The sequence below is a fragment of the Pan paniscus genome, chromosome 4 (genome assembly GCF_029289425.2).
Source record: "Pan paniscus chromosome 4, NHGRI_mPanPan1-v2.0_pri, whole genome shotgun sequence".
Classification (NCBI taxonomy): Eukaryota; Metazoa; Chordata; class Mammalia; order Primates; family Hominidae; genus Pan; species Pan paniscus.
Window position 1 is genome coordinate 333,530 of NC_073253.2, and position 23,480 is coordinate 357,009.

Sequence of the window (23,480 nt, forward strand, 5' to 3'; positions counted from 1 at the left end):
CGTGAACCCGGGAGGCGGAGCTTGCAGTGAGCAGAGATCGCGCCACTGCACTCCAGCCTGGGTGACAGAGTGAGACTCCGTCTAAAAAAAAAAAAAAAAAAGAAAATGGAAATCTCCAAACTAAAAAATACAAGATCTGTAATTAAAATGCTTAGTGAATGGGATTAATGCAGATTGGACACAACAAAGAAAGGATACATGAATTTGAAGACTTGCCAAAGAAAGTCATCCAAATGGAAGCACAGAGAGAAAGGAGAATGAGGAAAAAATGAATAAAACCTCAGTAACTGGTGTCATTATCAAGCAGTCGAAATGTGTATAATTGCATTCACAGAAGGGGAGGAAAGTGAGAAAAGGGCAGGACAAATAAAGAAGTATTGTTAGAATTTTTTTCAATTTGTTTAAAACCAGAAACACCTGGATCCAGGAAGCTCATCATCACCTGACAGAGGAAGGAGGCAAACTGCATGCATCAGGGAACAGTAAGAATGACCGATGACTTCCTCAGAAGCACTGGGCTTCAGAAGACAATGGAAAAACATCTTTTAAGTGTTGAAAGAAAAAATTCTATATCCATCAAAAATAAATGTCTACATCCAGCAAAAATATCTTTCAAACATGAAGGCAAAACAATGACACTTTTAGGTTAATAAAAGAGTAGACCAGCAGAGGTGCAATAAAAGAAATGCCAAAGGGTGGTCTTTAGGTTGAAGGGAAATGATACTAGATAGGTGAAGGGTACAAGAAAGGCTAAATACGTGAGTAAATATGAATGTCTTTAAAAGATTATTAACTACTTAGATCAGTGTATCATGGGGTTTTTAATCAATGTGAAAGTAAAATATATGACAACAAAAGCACAAAGTGTTGGGGAAAGTAAATGAAATTATACTACTGAAAGGTTATTACATTGTTTCAAATTTTAAAATATTAATTGAAGTTAGGCTGTAGTGAGTTAAAGATGCATATTGTAATCTTGAGATCAAAAATAACACAAAGAGATCAACTAAATATTCAAGAGATAAAATGGAATCCAAAAAATAGAGGATGAAAGGAAGAACAAAAGAACAAAGAATAGATTGGACAAATAGAAATTATATAACAAGATGATAGATTTGATTCAACCATACCAATAATTATTTTAAATGTAAACCAAACACTCCATGTAAAAGGCAGAAATGGACAGACTCAAAAAAAGGCAAGAGCAACTAAACGTTCGTTGTATAAAATGCCCTTTATTTTTATGTATTTATTTATTTATTTTTAGATGGAGTCTTGCACTGTCGCCTGGGCTGGAGTGCGGTGGTGCGATCTTAGCTCCCTGCAACCTCTGCCTCCCAGGTTCAAGCAATTCTCCTGCCTCAGCCTCCCGAATAGCTGGGATTACAGGCATCCACCACCACGCCCAGCTAATTTTTTGTATTTTTAGTAGAGATGGGGTTTCACCATGTTGGCCAGGCTGGTCAGATCTCCTGACATCAGGTGATCCACCTGCCTCGGCCTCCCAAAGTGCTGGGATTACAGACATGAGCCACCGCACCTGGCCAAAATGCCCTTTAAATATAAAGACACACAAAAATGGAACCTAAAAGAATGGGAAAATACCACTAAGCATAAGAAAGTATGTGGTGGATTAATATCAGATAAGTAAGATTTCAAGACAATGAGTATCACCAGAGACAGATAGGGACAATTTGTAGCAACAAAAGGCTCAATTTATCAACACAGTGCCTAATAATAGAGCTTCAAAATACATAAAACCAAACAATTGTCAGCAGTAAATGTAGATTTTTTACCCTCTCCTCTCAGCAATTCATAGAACAATTGGAAAAAAAATCGTTAAGAATATCAAAAACCTGAACAGCGTTAATAATAAACTTGACCTATTTGACATTTATAGAACATTGCACACAACAAATGCAGAATACACATTCTTTTGAAGGTCACATTGAACCACTTCACAAAATAAACTACATACTGTAGATGATTTTTTTCAAAGTATCAATAATTTTCTAAGGACAGAGATCAGAGTTTTTTTTTTTCTGACTACAGTGTTATTAAACCAAAGCTCAATAACATAAAAGAGATAACTAGAATTCACAAAATACTTGGAAATTATGTATTTCTAAATAATCCATGGGTAGAAAAGATTACAATGTCCATAAGGGATATTGGTCTATATTTTTCTTTTGTCTGATATCTTGGTAATGCTTCTTAGAATGAGTTAGGAAGTATTCCCTCCTCTTTAATTTTTTGGAAAAATTAGAGAAGGGGTGGTATTCTTCTTTAAATGTTTGGTAAAATTCACCAATGCAACCATGAGTTCCAGGCTTTTCTTTGTTAAAAGATTTTTAAATTACTGATTCAATCTACTTAGCAGTCATAGGTATATGCACATTTTAAATTTCTTCCTGATTTAATCTTGGTAGGCTTTGTGTCTCTAGGAATTAATCTAGATTATCCAATTTATTGATGTACAGCTAATAATAATTTTTCATAATCCTTTTTATTTCTGTAGAACCAGTAGTAAGTAATATCCCCTCTTTAATCTGATTTTAGTAACATGAATCTTCTTTTTTCAGTCCACTTAGCTAAAGGTTTGTCAACTTTTTTTATCTTTCCAAACAACCAATTGTTGGTTTCATCCATTTTGTCTCTCGTTTTTCTATTCTTTCATGTATCTCTGTTCTAATCTTTATTGTTTCCTTTCATCTGCTAGCTTTGGGTTTAGTTTTTTTCTTCTTTTTCTAGTTCCTTAAGTTGTAAAGTTAGGTTGTTGATTTGCTATCTTTACTTTTTAAAAATGTAAGCATTTATAGCTATACATTTCCCCCTTAACACTGCTTTTGCTGCCTCCCGTAAGTTGTAATATGTTGTGTTTTTGTTTTCATTTCATTTCAAACATCTTCTCATTTTTCTTGTGATTTCCTTTTTGATCCATTGTTGATTAATTTCCACAATTTTGTGAATTTTTCAGTCTTATTTCTGTTATTGACTTCTAACTTCATCCCTTTGTGATCGGCGAAGATAATTTGTATGATATCTATCTTTTTAAGTTTACCCAGACTTAATTTGTGGCCTAACATATGTTCTACCCTGGAAGTTGTCTCACGTGTGCACTTGAGAAGCATGTGTATGTCCAGCAAAAATACCTTTCAAACATGAAGGCAGAATAATGACACTGCTGGCTAGAGTGTTCTGCATATGTCTGTTAGATGGAGTTGATTTATGGTATTGTTAAAGTCCTCCATTTTTAAAAGTACATCTTCTGTCTGGTTCTTCTGTCCATTGACAGTGAAACAGTGAGGTATTGAAGTCTCCAACAATTATTGTAGAGCTGTCTGTGTCTGTCTTCAATTCTGTTAGTTTTTGCTGCATACATTTTGATGGTCTGTCATTTGGTCTGTAAATGTCTATAATTGTTATATCTTCTTGCTGTATTTAACCTTTTCTTAATATATAAGGTTCTTCATGGTGTCTTGTAACATTTTATGATTTAATGTCTATTTTATCTGATATTAGTATAGTCATTCCTGCTGTCTCTTGGTTACTATTTGTGTGGATATATTTTTCCATCTTTTCAGTTTGGATCTGTTCATGTCTTTGAATCTCAAGTGAGTCTTTTGTGGACACCATATAGTTGGATCATGTGGGATTTTTTCAAAAATCCATTTTGCGGGCTGGGTGTGGTGGCTCACACCTGTAATCCCAGCAGTTTGGGAGGCCAAGGTGGGTGGATCACCTGAGGTCAGGAGTTTGAGACCAGCCTGGCCAACATGGTGAAACCCCGTCTCTACTAAAAATACAAAAATTAGCTGGGTGTGGTGGTGTGTGACTGTAATCCCAGCTACTTGGGAGGCTGAGGCACGAGAATCACTTGAACCCAGGAGGCAGAGGTTGCAGTGAGCTGAGATCACACCACTCAACTCCAGCCTGAGTGACAGAGCGAGACTTAAAAAAAAATCAATTTTGCCAGTTTCTGTCTCTTGATTGGGTAACACATTTATGTTTAAAGTAGTTACTGATAAACAGGGGCTCCTGTCGTTTGTCCATTTGTTTTCTATGTATGTGCTGTATAGCTTTTTTGTCCATTTCCTGCATTACTGTCTTCTTCAGTGTTTAGTTGATTTTTTGTAGTAAAAGGCTTAAATTCTTTCCTTGTTTCCTTTTGTGTACATTCTATAGCTATTTTCCTTTTGATTACCATGGGGATTACACTTATTATCCTAAAGTTATAACACTAATTTGAATTTATACAAGCTTAACATTAATAACATAAAAAAATTCTGTTCCTTTACAGCTCTGTCTCACCCCTTTTGGTTGCTGATGTCAGAAAATTACATCTTTATACTTTATTAGTATGAAGTATTACTAATTATTACTAGTAGTATGAAGTATTAAACATGAACTAATAATTCTTATAAATATATTAGTGTCTTAAATCATGTAGAAAACCAAAAGACAGTTACAAGCCATTGTTACAGTAATACTAGCTTTCATAATTTGCATATATTTACCTGTATTGAAATCTTTATTTCTTCATAGTCCTTCAAGTTACTGTCTAATGTCCTTTGAGTTCACCCTGCTGGACTCCGTTGTTTCTGCAGGGTGGGTCTAGTGGTAACAAATCCCCCCAGCTTTTGTTTATCTGGGAATGTCTTAATTTCACTCTCACTTTTGAAGCATAGTTTTGCTAGATATAAGAGTCCTTGTCAACAGGATTTTTTTCTTTTATCATTTTGAATGTTTTGTCCCACTGCCTTCTGGACTTGCAAGATTCTGATGCAAAATATGACGACAATCTTATTAGGGATTCTTGTATGTGATGAGTCACTTCTCTCTTGCTGCTTTCAGGATTCTTTGTCTTTGTCATTCAAAAGTTGGATTATAATGTGTTTTGGTGTGGGTCTCTTTGAGTTCCTCTTACTTGGAGCTTATCAGGCTTCTTGGATGTTTGTATTGATGTCTTTCCTCAAATTTGGGAAGTTTTCACACATTATTTCTTCAAATATTCTATGCCTTTTTACTCTCCTTCTGGAACTCCCATTTTACATATGCTGGCTGCTTGATGGTATCCCACAGGTCTTTTAGGCTTTGTTCACTTTTCTTTCTTCTGCCTGCTCAAATCCACCTTTGAACCCCTTTAGTGAATTTTTCATTTCAGTTATTATACTTTTCAGCTCCAGAATTTGTTTGGCTTCTTTTTAGGATTTTTAATATCTTTGTTGATATTTTCACTTTTTCATACATCACTTTATTTTCTTCACATCTTTCTTTAGTTTTTTGAGCATCTTTAAGACTGTTGTTTTAAAGTCTTTTCCTAGTAGGTCTACTATCAAGTCTTTTCCAGGGACAGTTTCTAATTATTTTTTCCATTGAATGGAACATACTTTCCTGTTTCTTTGAAGGCCTCATGACATTTTGTTGAAAATTGGACATTTGAATCTAATTATGTGACAACTCTGCAAAGCAGACTTTCCCCCTCCCTTGGGGTTTGCTTTTTATGTTGTTGAAGCAGCACTGTTTTCTGGGGTAAATACCCGGGGTTCATCATCTCACACCAAGAAGATTAAGGACATGGACACACATGAGGAGTGAGTTTAGGAGTGGAGGTTTAATAGGCAAAAGAAAGAGAAAGGAGAAGAGCTCTTACTCTCAAGACAGAGAGGGGTGCCCAAAAGGGAAATCTGGCCTGCGGCAGAGAGCACCAGATTTTATAGGCAGGCTTGAGGAGGTGGTATCCCATTTACATGGGGCCCACAGATTGGTTGGACCAGGTGTGACATTTACATAGTGTGCGGGTCGGGGAGGCTGGCCACCCCACCCTAATCTTATGCAAATGTCCTTTCCACTTGGCCAGTGCCATCTTGCCTGCTCCTTACTATACACGTGGCTGGCAAAAGAAGGGAAGACGGAGCTGCCATTTTGAACATGCCTAGTCCCAGGTAGCCTTTTCTTATTGGCGCAACTGCCAGCATTCATCTGTATGAGCTTCCAGCTTGCTTGTCTATGTCTGCAGCTCGATTTTAAAGGCTGCTCTTTGTTAGAAAAGAAAGTGATTTGGGGGCTGATTTTCATTAAAAGGAAACGTTACTACAGACTTTCTTTCCCTCACTATCTGCCTAATTTCTTCTTAACTCCTATATCATTGTTTCTGCTTATTGTTGGTTATTATTATTATTATTATTAATATTATTATTATTATTATTATTATAGGCTGCCTCTGTGCCAAGGCCCAGCCTGAGGTGTAACCGTAAGGTCATTTCAGTTCCTTCTGAGCCTGGTCCTTTCTTTGAGCATACATGGTCATTTTCTAATTTTCCTTATATACATTTTTTTAAAATGTCCTAGTGTTTAATGTCTGGCTCACAAAAGGGGAAAAGACAAAAAAATGAAAGGAGTGGCAAAAGGGCACCACCTCTTTAAATCCCCTGGAAGTCACTTCAGTGGCAGTGGTAGGTGGCGGCCGAACAGTGAGAAAGGTGCAACAATATTGAACTTGCACCTCTTTGTCTGCACCTCTGTGGTCACCAGCCACAGTGATTAGAGCACTGTTAATAAAAAGAGTCAAACTCTGTAAAATGTTTGAAGGGATTTATTCTGAGCCAAACATGAGTGACTATGGCCCCTGATACAGCCCTCAGGAGGTCCTGAGAACATGTGCCTGAGGTGGTCAGGGTACAGCTTGGTTTTATACATTTTAGGGATATTGAGACATCAATCAAATAAATTTAAGAAATACATTGGTTTGGTCCAGAAAGGCAGGACATCTAGGGGATTTGGTGAATTTAAACATTTTCTGGCTGACAATTGGTTGAGTTCTTCTAAAGACCTGGAGTCAATAGAAAGGGAGTGTTCAGGTAAAGATAAAAGATTGTGGAGACAAAGTTTCTTTTGAATCTTATGGTGGCTGCCCTTAGGGACAATAGATGACAAATGTGTCCTATTCAGACCTTTAAAAGGTACTAGATTTTAGTTAATCTCTTCAGGACTGGGAGGGCCCGGAAGAAAAAGATCTAGCTATGTTAATAGAGAGTCTTTACAGATACAAATTTTCCCCCACCAAGGACAGCTTTGCAGGGCCATTTCAAAATATGGCAAAGAAACGTATTTTGCAGTAAAATATTTTAACTTTCTTCTTTGTCACATGATGTTATGCCAGAGTCAGATTGGAAAGTCATGATCTGTATGGCTAAATAAAAACCACATGATGAGAATTTATGGTTTGTAGGGCATGAACTTCCCCAGACCCCTCAGATAGGCATTTAGGCAAGATTTAAAAAATCAGAGCTTAGTCCTCAGCACTGATCCACTGTATTTGGATGACAGGGGTTTTCTTTTTTGTTTCTTGGGGTTTTTTGGCCACTTTGGCTCTTGCAAGCCACTCCAGGAACACAGGCACAGCTGCCTGCGGGGCTGGAGGTGGGGCTGCCAGCGGGGCCAAGAGCTGAAATTGACCACAATCAACCACAATTTGCCCTTCATGCTTTTGGTAGACTCCAGAGTTCCAAAATAGTTATGGCAGACAGATTCTGCCAGTGCAGGTGTTGTCCAGATGGGGAGACAGACTGCTGGTGCCTCCTACTCCACCATCTTCCCAGAATCCTCCTCACAACTGGGATAACCATAAAGAGTGTAAACCAGAAATGAAATTCTAAGTCCCCCACCAACTGAACAGACTCCCTCTCCCTTGGCCAAGGAGATCCCAAAGAAACTGGAAGAACGAGTTCAGGCCGTGACAGGGAGGGGTCGGACAGGCCTTTGGAGTTTAGGCACAACTGACCAGCATTAGTATTAAAATAGAGACCAAAAGACTGACGAAACAGATTCCATAGCAATAAGATACCAAATCTGAACCTGTGGCGTCACATGACAACAGGCCCTGAGGAAATGAAATTATTTGACTCCAAAATAGATTTCTTTGCCGTATTCTGAAGCAGCCTTGCAAAATTGTCTCTTGTGGAGGACATTTGCATTCTGTAGAGAATCTCCTTCCCTTTCTAGGTCTTCTCCTGACCCGGGAGAGGGGTTTAACCAAGAGTCTGACACCTTTTAAGGTACAAGAGGAGACATTTGCCATCATTCTCACTGAAGCCTGCTACTTAGAAGCTTCATCTACAGAACAAGAACCTTGGCTTTATCCCCCTTTATCTTAACTGGAGTGTTTCTTTCTGCTGACATCAGTTCTTTAGGCAGAGCTTACCTCTTCCAACCAACTGCCAATCAGAAAAATTCTGAGTCCATCACCCCTGCCCTCCAAATTTGAGATGTCCTGCCTTTCTGGGCGAATCCAGTATATACCTTACATGTATTGATGTATGTCTTTGCCTGTAACTTCAGTCTCCCTAAAATGTATAAAACCAAACTGTAACTAGACCAACTCAGGCACACATTCTCAGGATCTCTTGAGGGTGTACCCCAGGTGGTGGTCACTTACATTTTGCTCAGAGTAAGCCTCTTTAAATATTTCATAGAGCTTGGCTTTCTTCATCAACAAGGGTCAATGAGAGCTACGAAGTATTCCCTAGGACTGAGGGAGAGCTCCCAAAGAGGAAATAAGCCTTCCCTAGCCCCCATCAAGATAGTGGTGGGTGAATGTGCATTAATGTATTTAAAGCTAAAATAAAATATTTAGGGTATGTATGACCTTTTTTTTTTTTTGTCATTGCCTGCCTTAGCAAACTAATTGCCAGTCCTGACCACTCACAGCTGGAGGCATCAAAGGAATGTACAACTTAGAATGTTGCAAAGTAGGCAGTAAAATCAGTGGGCAAGAGGACAGGCTTCACCCAGAATGTGCTTAAGAGTCACACATGCTCATAGGTCACTCAGGAAAATGTCTGTATAGGTTTTCCCACCCAAGACCACATTAAATCCAGATGAGTCAGAGTGAATATGAAGAGAGAGTGAGAGAGAGAGAGAGAAAGGAACATGCTTTCTCATCAGAAAAAGACAGACTTACTTGGCTGAAGCAAAGAGTGACACCACAAAGAGAAGGAAATTGATGGCAGAAACATCTAGAAAATTTACAATTCAAAAACATCAGCAGAAAAAACACACAAAACAAAAGCTATTCTTTACAATGTCTTTGCTGAGGGCTTATAAAAATAAGTGAAACACTAAGAGCCAATAGAAAAATTGGCAGACTTGAAGAGATAATTTACAGAAGAGATGTTACAATTTAGCATTTAAAAAATACATAAGGAAATGGTAATAACTAATATTAAGCCAAAAAAGGAGTGTAAATTGGTTTCATACCACAGTAGAGGGAAGCTCATCCCTTAACGCCCCCTCATGCCCTGGGAGGTTACCTGTCCCATTGCCCAGAATGAAGCTGAACTTTTAGGAATATTGAGATTCATGGCGTGATATGCCTTTGTTATGATCAAAACCTGTTAATTGTCTCAGGAATTTCAGGCTCCTGGACAGCTTTGTGAAAGCTCATTATAAAGCGGGACTCTGCTTATTTTTAGCAGCTGAGCTGCAGCACTTAAACAGTGAAGTCGAGTGCCCTCATTTTAAATAAGAAAACTCTGGTTCTGACACTCTCCTTGACACTGTGTTGAAACAACTTGACTGCACCGCTTAGAGAAGACATCAAAATGAGAGAAAGATTTACCCTGTGTGATCTGCAGCTTTCTCAGGACTGGAACTATTCAGAACATGACTACAAGATTTATAGCATCTGGTCTAATTTGGTAGCAATCCCAGGGTAGCCAAAAGATTTACAATCTAAACCATGGCTAGTTTGGCCAAGGAGAATCACAGAATTGTGAATTGTATTGAGGCAAAGAAGAATGGTGTTCTTTCTCTATTTGTTTCCTTTTCAAAGCCTTGATGTACATTCCACTTGGAATAGTCTTGTCATAGTTCAGCTGTTCGTGTCATGTACATTATTATGAAATCACAGCTGATGCCCCACCCCTCTGCAAGTTCCCCTTGAAGAAGCTGCTTCCTTTTTTTTTTTTTTTACTTTAAATTCTAGGGTACATGTGCACAACGTGCAGGTTTGTTACATAAGTATACATGTGCCATGTTAGTTTGCTGCACCCATCAACTCGTCATTTACATTAAGTATTTCTCCTAATGCTATCCCTCCCCCAGAACCCCAGCCCCCAACAGGCCCTGGTGTGTGATGTTCTCTGCCCTGTGTCCAAGTGTTCTCATTGTTCAATTCCCACCTGTGACAGGGAACATGCGGTGTTTGGTTTTCTGTCTTTGTGATAGTTTGCTGAGAATGATGGTTTCCAGCTTCATCCATATCCCTGCAAAGGACATGAACTCATGCTTTTTTTTTATGGCTACATAGTATTCCATGGTGTATATGTGCCACATTTTCTTAATCAAGTCTGTCATTGACAGACATTTGGGTTGGTTCCAAGTATTTGCTGTTGTGAATAGTGCCGCAGTAAACATACGTGTGCATGTGTCTTTATAGTAGCATGATTTATAATCCTTTGGGTATATACCCAGTAATGGGATCACTGGGTCAAATGGTATTTGTAGTTCTAGATCCTTGAGGAATTGCCACACTGTCTTCCATGATGGTTGAACTAATTTACACTCCCACCAACAGTGTAAAAGTGTTCCTGTTTCTCCACATCTTCTCCAGCACCTGTTGTTTCCTGACTTTTTAATGATTGCCATTCTAACTGGTGTGAGATGGTATCTCATTGTGGTTTTGATTAGCATTTCTCTGATGACCAGTGATGATGAGCATAGTTTCATGTGTCTGTTGGCTGCATAAATGGAAGAAGCTTCTTCTGATCATCTCAATTGATGCAGAAAAAAGCATTTGACAAAATTAACACTCTTTCATGATAAAAACAAAATACCCTAGGAATAAAAGGAAACTATCTCAACATAATAAAAGCCATATATGTAAAATCCACAAACAATATCGTCCTCGGTGGGAGACTGAAAGCTTTTCCTCTGATACCAGGAACAAGACAAGGATACGCACTTTCACCACTTCTGTTCAACATGGTATTTGAAGTTCTTCCTAGAGGAGTTAATGCAAGGAGAAAAACAAGTGAAAGGCATCCAAACTGGAAATTAAGAAGCAAAATTATCCGTTTGTAGATGACATGATCTTGTATTTGGAAAACCCTAAAGATTTTATAAAAACTTTAGCTGTTAGTCCTTTGTTGGATGTATAGATTGCAAAGATTTTCTCCCACTCTGTGGGTCATCCGTTTGCTGATTATTTCTTTTGTTGTGCAGAAGCTTTTTACTTTAATAAAGTCCCATCTATTTATCTTTGTTTTTGTTGCATTTGCTTTTGGGTTCTTGGTCATGAAGTTTTTGCCTAAGCCAATGTCTAAAAGGGTTTTTTCTGATATTATCTTTTAGAATGTTTATGGTTTCTGGTCTTAGATTTAAGTCTTTAATCCATCTTGAGTTGATTTTTGTATAAGGTGAGAGATGAGGATCTGATTTTGTTCTTCTACATGTGGCTAGCCGATTATCCCAGCACTATCTGTTGAATAGGGTGTCCTTTCCCCACTTTATGTTTTTGTTTGCTTTGAGGAAGATCAGTTAGCTGTAAATATTTGGGTGTATTTCTGGGTTCTCTATTCTGTTCCATTGGTTTATACACCTATTTTTATACCAGCACCATGCTGTTTTGGTGATTCTGGCCTTATAGTATAGTTTGAAGTTGGGTGATGTGATGCCTCCAGATTTGTTCTTTTTGCTTAGTCTTGCTTTGGCTGTGTGGGGTCTTTTTTGGTTCCATATGAATGTAGGATTGTTTTTTTTACTTCTGTCAGTAATGATGGTGGTATTTTGATGGGAATTGCATTGAATTTGTAAATTGCTTTTGGCAGTTTGGTCATTTCACAGTATTGATTCTACCCATTCATGAACATGGGATGTGTTTCCATTTGTTTGTGTCATCTATGATTTCTTTCAGCGGTGTTTTCTAGTTTTCCTTGTAGAGGTCTTTCACCTCCTTGGTTAGGTATATTCCTAATTATTTTAATTTTTTGCAGCTATTATAAAAGGGGTTGAGTTCTTAATTCGATTCTCAGCTTTGTCATTGTTAGTGTATAGTAGAGCTACTGATTTGTGTACATTAATTTTGTATCCTGAAACTTTGCTGAATTCATTTGCCAGTTCATGGAGCTTTTTGGAGGAATCTTTAGAGTTTTCTAGGTATATGACCATATCATCAACCAAAAACGACAGTTCGACTTCCTCTGTACTGATTTGGATGCACTTTATTTTTTTCTCATCTGACTAATATCCAGAATCTACAAGAAACTCAAACAAATCAGCAAGAAAAAAAAAACAATCCCATCAAAAAGTGGGCTAAGGACATGAATAGACAATTCTCAAAAGAAGATATACAGATGACCAACAAATATATGAAAAATGTTCAACATCACTAATTATCAGGGAAATACACATCAGAACCACAATGTGATACCACCTTATCATGCAGGAATGGCCATAATGAAAAAATAAAAAAATAATAGATGTTGGCATGGATGTGGTAAAGAGGGAACACTTTTACAGTTGGTGGGAATGTAAACTAATACAACCACCATGGAAAACAGTGTGGAGATTCCTTAAAGAACTAAAAGTAGATCTACCATTTAATCCAGCAAATCCTACTCTTGGGTATCTACCCAGAGTAAAAGAAGTCATTATACAAAAAAGACACTTGCACACACATGTTTATAGCAGTACAATTTGCAACTGCAAAAATATGAACCCAGCTCAAATGCCCACCAATCAACGAGTGGATAAAGAAAATGTGACACACACACACACACACACACACACACACACACACATATATAGTGGAATATATATATATATGGTGGAATATATATATATGAGATGGACTATATATGATGGAATATATATAGATAGAATATATATATGATAGAATATATATATATATATGTGTGATGGAATACTACTCAGCCATAAAAAGGAACAAAATAATGGCATTTGCAGCAACCTGGATGGAAGTAGAGACCATTATTTTAAGTGAAATAACCAAGAATGGAAAACCAGACATTGTATGTTCTCATTCATAAGTGGCAGCTAAGCTATGAGAATGCAAAGGCATAAGAATAATACAATAGACTTTGGGGATTCATGGGAAAGGGTGGGAGGCAGGTGAGTGATAAAAGACTACACATTGGGTGCACCCTCCACTGTGATGGGTGCGCCAAAATCTCAGAAATCACCACTAAAGAAATTATTCGTGTAACTAAACACCACCTGTTCTCCAAAACACCTATTGAAATTTAAAAAAATGAAGGCCAGGCATGGTGGGTCATGCCTGTGATCCCAGCATTTTGGGAGGCTGAGGCAGGTGGATCACTTGAGGTCAGGAGTTCAAGACCAGCCTAGCCAACATGGTGAAACCTTCTCTCTACTAAAAATACAAAAATTAGCCGGGTATGGTGGCGTGTGCCTGTAATCCGAGCTACTTGGATGGCTGAGACACGAGAATCACTCGAACCTGGGAGGCGGAGGTTGCAGTCAGCTGAGATCGTACCACTGCACTCCAGCCTGGGCAAAAGAGTGAGACTCTGTCTCAAAAAAAAAAAAAAGAAAAGTAAAACCTGTTAGAAATAATAATTCATCAAAGTTGGAGGATACAAAATCAACACAAATCAGTTGTGTTTCTCATACACTAACAATGAGCAACCCAAAGATTAAGATAACAATTTGTGGCCGGGCGCGGTGGCTCACGCCTATAATCCCAGCACTTTGGGAGGCCAAGGCAGGCGGATCACCAGGTCAGGAGATCGAGACCATCCTGACTAACTTGGTGAAACCCCATCTCTACTAAAAATACAAAAACTTAGCTGGGCATGGTGGCGGGCGCCTGTAGTCCCAGCTACTGGGAGGCTGAGGCAGGAGAATGGCGTGAACCCAGGAGGTGGAGCTTGCAGTGAGCCGAGATCACACCACTGCACTCCAGCCTGGCTGACAGAGCGAGACTCCATCTCAAAAAAAAAAAAAACAGTTTGATTTATAATAGTATTAAAAAGAATGAAATACCTAGGAATAAATATAACTAAAAAGGTAAAAGACTTGTTCACTGAAAATACAAAACATTGCTGAAAGAAATTAAAGAAGATGTAAATAATTGTAAACATATCTCATGTTCATGGACTGGAAGACTTAATATTGTAAAATGGGCCGGGTGTGGTGGCTCACGCTTGCAATCCCAGTACTTTGGGAGGCCGAGGTGGCGGATCATGAGGTCAGCAGATCGAGACCATCCTGGCTAACACAGTGAAACCCTGTCTCTACTGAAAATCCAAAAAAATTAGCCTGGCATGGTGGCAGGTACCTGTAGGCCCAGCTACTGGAGAGGCTGAGGCAGGAGAATGGCATGAACCCTGGAGGCAGAGCTTGTAGTGAGCCGAGATTACGTCACTGCACTCCAGCCTGGGCGACAAAGCGAGACTCCATCTCAAAAAAAAAAAAAAAAAAATTATATATATATATATCAGTACTACCCAAAGTGATCTACAGATTCGTGCAATCCTATTAAAGTCTCAATGGTGTTTTTTGCAGAAATAGAAAAGCCCATCTTAAAACTCAAGTGGAATCTCAGGAGACCCCCAAATAGCCAAAACAATCTTGAAGAAGAGCTAAAAAGTTGGAGGACTCACACTTCCTGATTTTAAAACTTAGTACAAAACTACAGTAATCAAAGCAGTGTGACACTGGCATAAAAACAGACACACAGACCAGTGGAGTGGAATAGAGAGCCCAGTAATGAACCCTCACGTATATGGCTAAGTGATGTTCTACAGGGGTGCCAAGACTATTCACTGGGGAAAAGACAGTCTTTTCAATCAATGGTGCTTAGAAAACTGGATATCCACATGCAAAAGAATGAAGTAGGACCCTTACCTAAACCCCATTTACAAAAACTCACTCAAAATGGATCAAAGACCTAAATGTCAAAACTAAAATTATAAAACTCTTAGAATAAAACATAGACGAAAAGCTTCATGACATCCAATTTGGCAAAGATTTTTTAGATATGACACCAAAAGCACAACCATCAAAAGTGAAAAATAGGCTTCATCCAATGTTTTAAAAGGGTACTATTGCATAAAAAGGGCCTTATTGATACAGTATAAAAGCAGCCCTCAAAATGAGGGAAATATTTGCACATTGTGTATCTCATAAGGGATTAATATCCAGAATGAATGAAAAACTCCAAAAGCTCAACAACAAAAATAACGCAAATCAAAAATGGATAGAAGACTGAACAGGTATTTCTCCAAAGAAAATATACAAGTGTCCAATAAGCACATGAAGAGATGCACAACATCATTAATCAGGAGGGAAACACAAATCAAAACCTCAATTAGATACCACCTCCCACCCATTTTGATAGCTTTTAAAGGAAAAACACCATTAAAGGAAAACACCATTAATAGGAAAACACTATGAAAGGAAAAACACCACTGGGAAACAAGTGCTTGCAACGATGTGGAGAAATTGGGGTCCTCGTGCGTGGTTGGTGATGACGTAAAATGGTGCAGCTGCTGTGGAAACAGTTCTTCAAAAGAGTGAACACAGAATCACCCTATGATCCAGCAGTTCCACTTCTGGGCACCTACCCAAAAGAATTGAAATCAGGGATTTAAACAGATATTTGTATACCCATGTTGATAGCAGCATTATTCACAGCAGACAAAAGGTGGAAACAACCCCAGTGTTCATGGATGGATGAACAAAATGTAGTCTATACACATAATGGAATATTATGCAACCCTGTGGATGGATGAATGGATAGCAAAATATAGTATGTACACGCAATGGAAGATTATGCAACCCTCAAAAGGAGTGCAGTTCCAACACGTGCCACATGTGGCATGGATAGACCTTGAGGATACTGTGCCAATGGATAGGAGCCAGTACTGGAAGGACAAATGTTGGATGATTCCACTTGTATGAAGTAGTCAAATTCATCAAGACAGGAAGTGGAATGGTGGGTACCAGGGGCTCAGGGGCAGGGGAATGGTGAGCTGGTGTTTAATGGGTTCACCGTTTCAGTTTGGGAAGATGGAAAGTTCTGGAGATGGTGGTGATGGTTACATAACCGTGTGAATGTACTTAATGCCACTGAACTGTACCCCGTAAACATAGTTATGCTGGTGAACTTCACATTATATCTGTTTACACACACACACACACACACACACACACACACACACCCTCCCTCCTCCCCACAGTCTCTGACTTCCCTCCTGCTCTGGGCTGTGCCACTGCCTTAACCCGGACCAGTTCCCTTCTACAGTGAAGAAACTCTACGCATATTGGAAATAGGGTTTGGAAATAGGTTTTGTCTCATCAAATATTTGATATGTAGAGACCTGCAGACCCCTGTGGGAGGGCAAAAGGCATGAAAGGCTCCAACACCCTCCCATTTCTGTTTTCTGGAAAAAGTCTGGTGGTGTGATTACAAGGACAAGTCACAACGATTTTTTCAACAGTCACTTGTGCATTTTACGTCAAATCACCACTTCACAGGAACATGCCCTGGGCACCAATATGGCTGTGCTGGGCAATAGGATCGGGGACGGACTCTGGGGGCCAGGCTCGGGGAGGCCCTTATGGACCGGCAGGTACTTGTCTCTTCTGGGGTGAAACCTGTGGAGGGGATGGAGGTGGCCCCACCAGGCATCCAGCCCAGGACACAGCTCCTCAGGCTGCCTCGCAGCGTCTGGGGAGGGTGTCAAGGAGCCGCTTCTTGAACGGCTTGCTCACCGGTGTGAGGAACACGCGCAGACGTTTCTGAAAACTGGGTGGGCCAATGTCTGTATGGACTGTGGGTCTGGAGTGGAGCAGCTCCAGGGCCCACCCTGACATCAGACGATTAAATGACCACTTGGATTTGCCAGTGGCCCACAGAAGACCCTGGGACCCGCCTCCCACCGGCAGCTAATTTCTTCCCTCTGAAATAGATGAATATTTTCTAGTTTTCTGCATTACATTACTTTCATCTGTTCAGGTTATTTTCTGAAATGAGGGTGTAACTTTACATTCTTTAAGTCAAATTTGCCATATCAATGATAGTTCCGTTTTATGCCTCCTGTTCAGTATATCCTCCCCTTGCGTGGAGTTCGAGCTTAAATTCTGATAAAAGTTGAGGAACTTGTTTTCACTTCCCTCAGCCACCTAGGGATGCTCATACTCGATTTTACATTCCGGGAGTTCAAGCCCAGTAAGGTGAAAATGATTAGAAAAAGGCTTTTGAGAATAACCTTTCACCATCTGCATATGTGTCTCTTTCAGTGGCAAATGCCCTTTTAAGTTTTTAGCGCATTTTTATTGCCATTCTGGAAAGCTGGGGTTGTGACTTCCATCTGAGTCCCTGAGGCCAGCATAGTAAAGCTGAGCTGAGAATGGGCCTCGTGCTTGAGAAAAGGCACCAACACCTAAGGCATGTTTGTTACCAGTGCAAAACATGATCGGTGGGTGGGTTGAACTTGAACTTGGTGTAAGATTCTGCAGAAGCAACTGAAACCCAGGCGGGGCTCTAGGCCCCAAGATGTTTACTGTATTTTAGTTTGTCAGAGCAACATTTGGGGAAAATAAACACTCAACAGTTAAGTGATCTGTGTGCAGTTTCTAATAGCACAGGAAATGCTAATGAAATCACATTGGGTGAAAATAGTTAAAGTACACAATTGTAAATGGAGTGGGATCTCAACTATTTAAAGGGAACAGAGAAAATACTGAAGTGAAATTCACCAGCATCCCGGCACCCGCACCCCTCGCTGAGGAGGCCGAGGTAGCGCCTGCAGCAGCCGGGAGCCACAGGGAGCACTGGGAGTGCAGAGGAGGGAGCCCCCCATAGGGTGGCCCTGACCAGGGCTGGCAGGGGCAAGTGTGGATGCCCGGCCCCTTGCCCAGGCTGGGACCACTCTGAGGGACAACTCACCCTTCGGAGCGCCTGGTGGGCTGTGGCTGTGGCCCTCGAGCGGCCTCCTCTCCCCTGTCCTGCCCACCTACCCCCAGCCTCCAGGAAGAGCTATACAATTGCTTTTTTAACTGACCCCTGAACCAAAGAGCAGCCCGTCTTTTCTAGTCCTAATGACCTGCTTTATGTTCCAAGGGACAGGACACCCCAGCCCCCGTGAGACCCCTTCCTTGTGGGAGCTCAGTCACTGACCTTCCCCTGGGGGGTGGAGACCCAGGGCACGGAGGGGCCCAGGCCATGGCCGTGCCCACCACTAACCTCCCTCCTCTCTTGTCTCAGGCCAGGTACAGGGGTCTGGTCTTCCTGCACCCAGGCTGGCCGCTGTGCGCCCATGAGAAGGTGGTGGTGCAGCTGGCGTCCCTGCACGGAGTCAGGCTCCAGCCCGGGGACTTCTACCTGCAGGTCACGTCGGCGGGGAAGCAGTCAGCTAGACTGGTCTTGAAATGCCTGTCCCGGCTGGGAAGAGGCACAGAGGAAGTCACCGTCCCTGAGGCCATGTATGGCTGTGTCTTCACGGGGGCATTCCTGGAGTGGGTGAACCGGGAGCGGCGCCATGTCCCCCTGCAAACCTGCTTGCTGACCTCAGGCTTGGCCGTCCACCGAGCCCCGTGGAGCGACGTCACTGACCCTGTCTTTGTCCCCAGCCCTAGAGCCATCCTGCAGAGCTACTCCAGCTGCACAGGTCCTGAGCGGCTGCCCAGCAGCCCCTCAGAGGCCCCAGTCCCCACCCAAGCCACAGCAGGCCCCCATTTCCAGGGAAGCACCTCTTGCCCCGACACCCTGACCTCACCCTGCTGCCGAGGGCGTACGGGCAGCGACCAGCTCAGGCACCTTCCTTATCCAGAAAGAGCCGAGCTGGGAAGCCCCAGGACCCTGTCTGGAAGCTCAGACAGGGACTTCGAAAAGGTCAGCCCCTCAGAGCAGGGCCCACGGATGCCCCCTGAGAACTGTGGGGGGTCAGGGGAGAGGCCGGACCCCATGGACCAGGAGGACGGACCCAAGGCCCTCACCTTCCACACAGACCTGGGCATCCCGAGCAGCAGGAGGCGGCCGCCGGGGGACCCCGCTTGTGTGCAGCCTAGACGCTGGTTCAGGGAGTCGTACATGGAGGCCTTGCGGAACCCCATGCCCCTGGGCAGCTCTGAGGAGGCCCTCGGGGACCTGACCTGCAGCTCCCTGGCTGGAGCCAGCAGGGACCTGGGGACTGGGGCAGCAGCCAGTGGGACCCAGGAGGAAACCTCCGGCCCCCGGGGAGACCCCCAACAGACCCCAAGTCTAGAGAAGGAGAGGCACACACCCAGCCAGACAGGTCCAGGAGCTGCAGGGCGGACCCTTCCCAGGAGATCTCGGTCCTGGGAAAGGGCACCCAGAAGCTCCAGAGGGGCCCAGGCTGCAGCCTGCCACACCTCCCACCACTCAGCAGGCTCCAGGCCTGGGGGCCACCTAGGAGGACAAGCTGTGGGGACCCCAAACTGTGTCCCAGTAGAGGGTCCCGGCTGCACCAAAGAGGAAGGTAAATGCTCCCCACGCCCTCCCCTGCGCACCCCCACAACCTCCCCTGCACACCCCCACCGCTCCCCTGCACACCCCCACCCTCTACCCTGCACACCTCCACAACCTCCCCTGCACACCCCCACCCCCTCCCCTACACATCCCACAATCTCCCCCTGCACACCCCACCCCCTTCCCTACACACCCCCACAACCTCCCCCTGCACACCCCGACAACCTCCCCTGCACACCCCGACAACCTCCCCTGCATACCCCACAACCTCCCCTGCACACCCCACAACCTCCCCTGCACACCCCCACCGCCTCCCCTGCACACCTCACAACCTCCCCCTGCACATCCCCACCCCCTCCCCTGCACACCCCACAACCTCCCCTGCACACCCAACCTCCCCTGCACACCCCCACCCTCTCCCCTGCACACCCCCACCCCTTCCGCTGCACACCCCACCCACTCCCCTGCACACCCCCACCCCCTCCCCTGCACACCCAACCTCCCCTGCACACCCCACCCCCTCCCCTGCACACCCCGCCCCCTCCCCTGCACACCCCCACCCACTCCCCTGCATACCCCACCCCCTCCCCTGCACACCCCACAACCTCCCCCTGCACACCCCACAACCTCCCCTGCACACCCCCACCCCCTCCCCGCACACCCCCACCTCCTCCCCTGCACACCCCCATCCCCTCCCCTGCACACCCCACCCCCTTCCCTGCATACCCCACCCCCTCTCCTGCACACCCCACAACCTCCCCCTGCACTGTCCCCCTCCCACCCTGTCACAGTTTTGTTTGGTCACTTGATCCACAAGAAGCCTGTCTCCATGTTCATATTGGCGCTCACATTCTGGAGACCACAAGTCCAACATCAAGCTGTGGGCAGAGTGTGTTCCCCTCCGAGGACCGGGGGCACCCATCCCGCCTCTTCCAGCTTCTGGGGCTCCAGGTGTCCCGGGCTGTGGCTGCAGCCCTCTAACCGTCCTCCGTGGCCTCCTCCCCAGTGCTTCTCTGACTCGAATCTCCCTCTCCTTGCTCTTGGGCACCCATCGCTGGATTCGGGGCCCCTCTAAACCCAGGACAACCTCACATCCAGATCCGTAGACTCAGTTTCCAACTGGAGGCCACATTCACAGTTTCCAAGGGTTAGGAGAGAAAATGTGATGATTTAAAAGACTAAGTTTGCAAGACATAAAGTAAGAAAATAATGACAACATATTTCTTAAATATTTCAATTTTTTTTTCTTTTTTTTTGAGTAAAGAAATATCCTGTGAGTAACACAACCAATGATTTTGGAAAGAAGGAAAAAATGTGAACATACTGATGTAGGCTCCAGCAAGTAGGGCCACCCAACCTGGGGAAAGTGACGGGCTGAGCCCTCCTCTCCGTGGGCCCCCCCCCGCCGCAGTGCCTGGAGACAGCCACGCCTGGCCTGCCAACCCCTCCTACCTGCCTGGCCTGACCAGGGGCTCGGAGGCAATGGCACCACAGCCCTTGGAAACAGAAGTGTGGCCCAGCCCATTCCAGCCACCTCATGAGAGCCTTTCGCCTTCAAAGTTAGGCTGCTGTGCCTGGAACTTCTGACAGGTCCCAGAGAGTGCCGCACACACACAGGTCCTACCGCAGAAAGAGCTTTGTAACAGAAGTACTCACTTGGAGGCAACACTACCTGAGAGTATTCTGTCACCTCACTGCAATTCAGCTAAAGTGAAAAGAAGTCCTAACCCCTCCCCGTGGTTTCCAGCCCCTCACCTTTCCTTTGTATTGATTTTCTTCCCTGTTGTACTGGGCAGAAAAGACACACACAATCTTGCAGCACCCCTCGCAGTCACACACACGCCATAACAACCACACACAGTCACATGCCTCACATGATCACATGCTCGAGTTCCACATACGACACACATGCACACAGAATCACACAACACACAGTCACATGCCTCACACGATACACGCGTGCACAGTCACACCAGTCACATGCTTCACACGATCACATGCTCCAGAGTTACACATATCACACACACAGTCACACCACACGCAGACACATGCCTCCCACGATCACACTCCAGAGTTCCAAATACCACACAGTCACACCACACACAGTCATATGCCTCACATGATCACACTCCAGATTTACGCAGTCACACACCACACGCAGTCACCTGCCTCACACAGTCACACGTGCCAGAGTTACACATACCACACATGCACGCGCAATCACACACCACATGCAGTCACGCATGCTGCACTTTGAGCAGATGAGTAGGGATGAGGTGACCTGTTCCTCCTGAGGCGTCTGCAGGTAGTGAGCATGTCTGTGAGCTGGAGACTCCGTCTCCGTGATGACACCGTGTATCTGTGATGACGCCGCGTGCCCTGTGCAGTGGGACGTGCTTTCACTTCCCATGTGAACTGGGACAACTTTTCATGGAACCCCCTACTTTCATGCGTGTTTTTGTCCCATGGTTCATAGCAAGCTGAGCATAGCAGCTGCTTTCAACGCGCAGGAAAACCTTCATCTTTGACACAGCCTCTTTCCTTTGTCCAGACGTTCTTGGATCCTCAGCCTGTGTCAGCACAGACGGCGGCAGCCTCCATTGCCACAACCCCAGCGGGCCTTCCGATGTGCCTGCCCAGCAGCCACACCCCGAGCAAGAAGGGTGGCCACCCGGCACAGGAGACTTCCCCAGCCAGGTGCCCAAGCAGGTGCTGGACGTCAGTCAGGAGCTGCTGCAGTCTGGGGTCGTCACCCTCCCAGGTGAGAGCACATGCCAGGCTCTCCTGTCAGGGCGGATCTGACATCTAAGCCGACAGCACAGACCCAGCTCACCACCTTGTAGGAGTGAAGCCCTTGGCAGCTGCCCTGTCTCTGTCTCTGCAGGGACCCGAGACCGTCATGGCAGAGCAGTGGTGCAGGTCCGCACCAGGAGCCTGCTCTGGACCAGGGAACACTCGTCCTGTGCTGAGCTGACCCGCCTGCTGCTGTACTTCCATAGCATCCCCAGGTGGGACGGGGGGCAAGGCCCCACCCTGCAGACCCATGGGACCCCAGCTGCATGTGTGTGGCAAAGTGGGGGGCACGGGGAGGTGCCAGCTTCCATGGCCAGACTCTGCCTCTCCTAACCTCATCTTTCAGAGCAGTCAGCACCCATGTGCTTCCAGCCTTGATTTCTACACACCATTTCTTGCCTTCTGTACACATCCTTCCCAGTGACACCCACAATTAAACACACCTGGCTACGGGGCAGACAGGGCACACTCACTCTTTGGACCAGGATTCAGCCATCCGTGTGATGTGCAGCTTCTGCCGGCTTTGAGTCAGGGTTCTCTTATGTCCTTGGCTCACAAGAGTGCTGTAAGATCAGTGTCCAGACACACAACTTAATTAGAATGTCAGTTAATCCTGGAGTTAGAGCTAAAGAAGTTTCTCAAAGAACACACACACACACACACAAATTTTTTTTTTTTTTGAGACAGGGTCTTGCTCTGTCGCCCAGGCTAGAGCACAGTGGTGCAATCACAGCTCACTGTATCCTCAATCTCCTGGGCTAAAGCGATCCTCCTCCCGCCTCAGCCTCGCCAGGCTATATATTTTTTAAGACTAGTCAAGTGTAGTAGTGAGAAGGGGGAAAGAATAGAATAAGGTGTTTGATCTGTAATGTGTGTGAACAATCAAATGAGATAACTCACTACCTTCAGACCAGCTGAACACTAAAATTTTCTGAAATGAATATATCAACTCACCCCACCTACCATTCTCTCCTATTAAATTTTGAACTGAAGTTTCTAATCACAATCACAGAGACAAAGCTTTTAAATTGGAGTTTTCAAAACCACATGATGGTATTTTTAGTTTTAAAAGATGTTCTAACAGTCTTAGCTTGGCTCTGGATAAGTAAGGACCCTCCTGACTGATCTCAAGCTTCCATCTTGGGAACAGGCCATCCACATCCCATCAGAATCACCTTCTGTGCTTACGTTAAAGCCCAAATAAATGAGG

At 43.9% G+C, this 23,480-nt stretch overlaps 1 protein-coding gene across 3 annotated transcripts in view; it reads left to right on the top strand.

Annotated features, from left to right (window-relative positions):
* The window catches only part of PLEKHG4B (pleckstrin homology and RhoGEF domain containing G4B), a 103,419-nt gene that overhangs the window by 32,338 nt on the left and 47,601 nt on the right, over positions 1-23,480 (top strand). For all 3 annotated transcript variants that reach the window (XR_010112090.1, XR_010112091.1, XM_063604077.1), the window contains exons 3-5: positions 18,254-19,487; positions 22,029-22,238; positions 22,362-22,485. Coding sequence is in view for 1 of the 3 variants with exons in the window: in XM_063604077.1 (XP_063460147.1) it covers positions 18,254-19,487; positions 22,029-22,238; positions 22,362-22,485 (1,568 nt within the window). In the remaining 2 variants the exon portion in view is untranslated. The remainder of the gene's footprint in view (positions 1-18,253; positions 19,488-22,028; positions 22,239-22,361; positions 22,486-23,480) is intronic.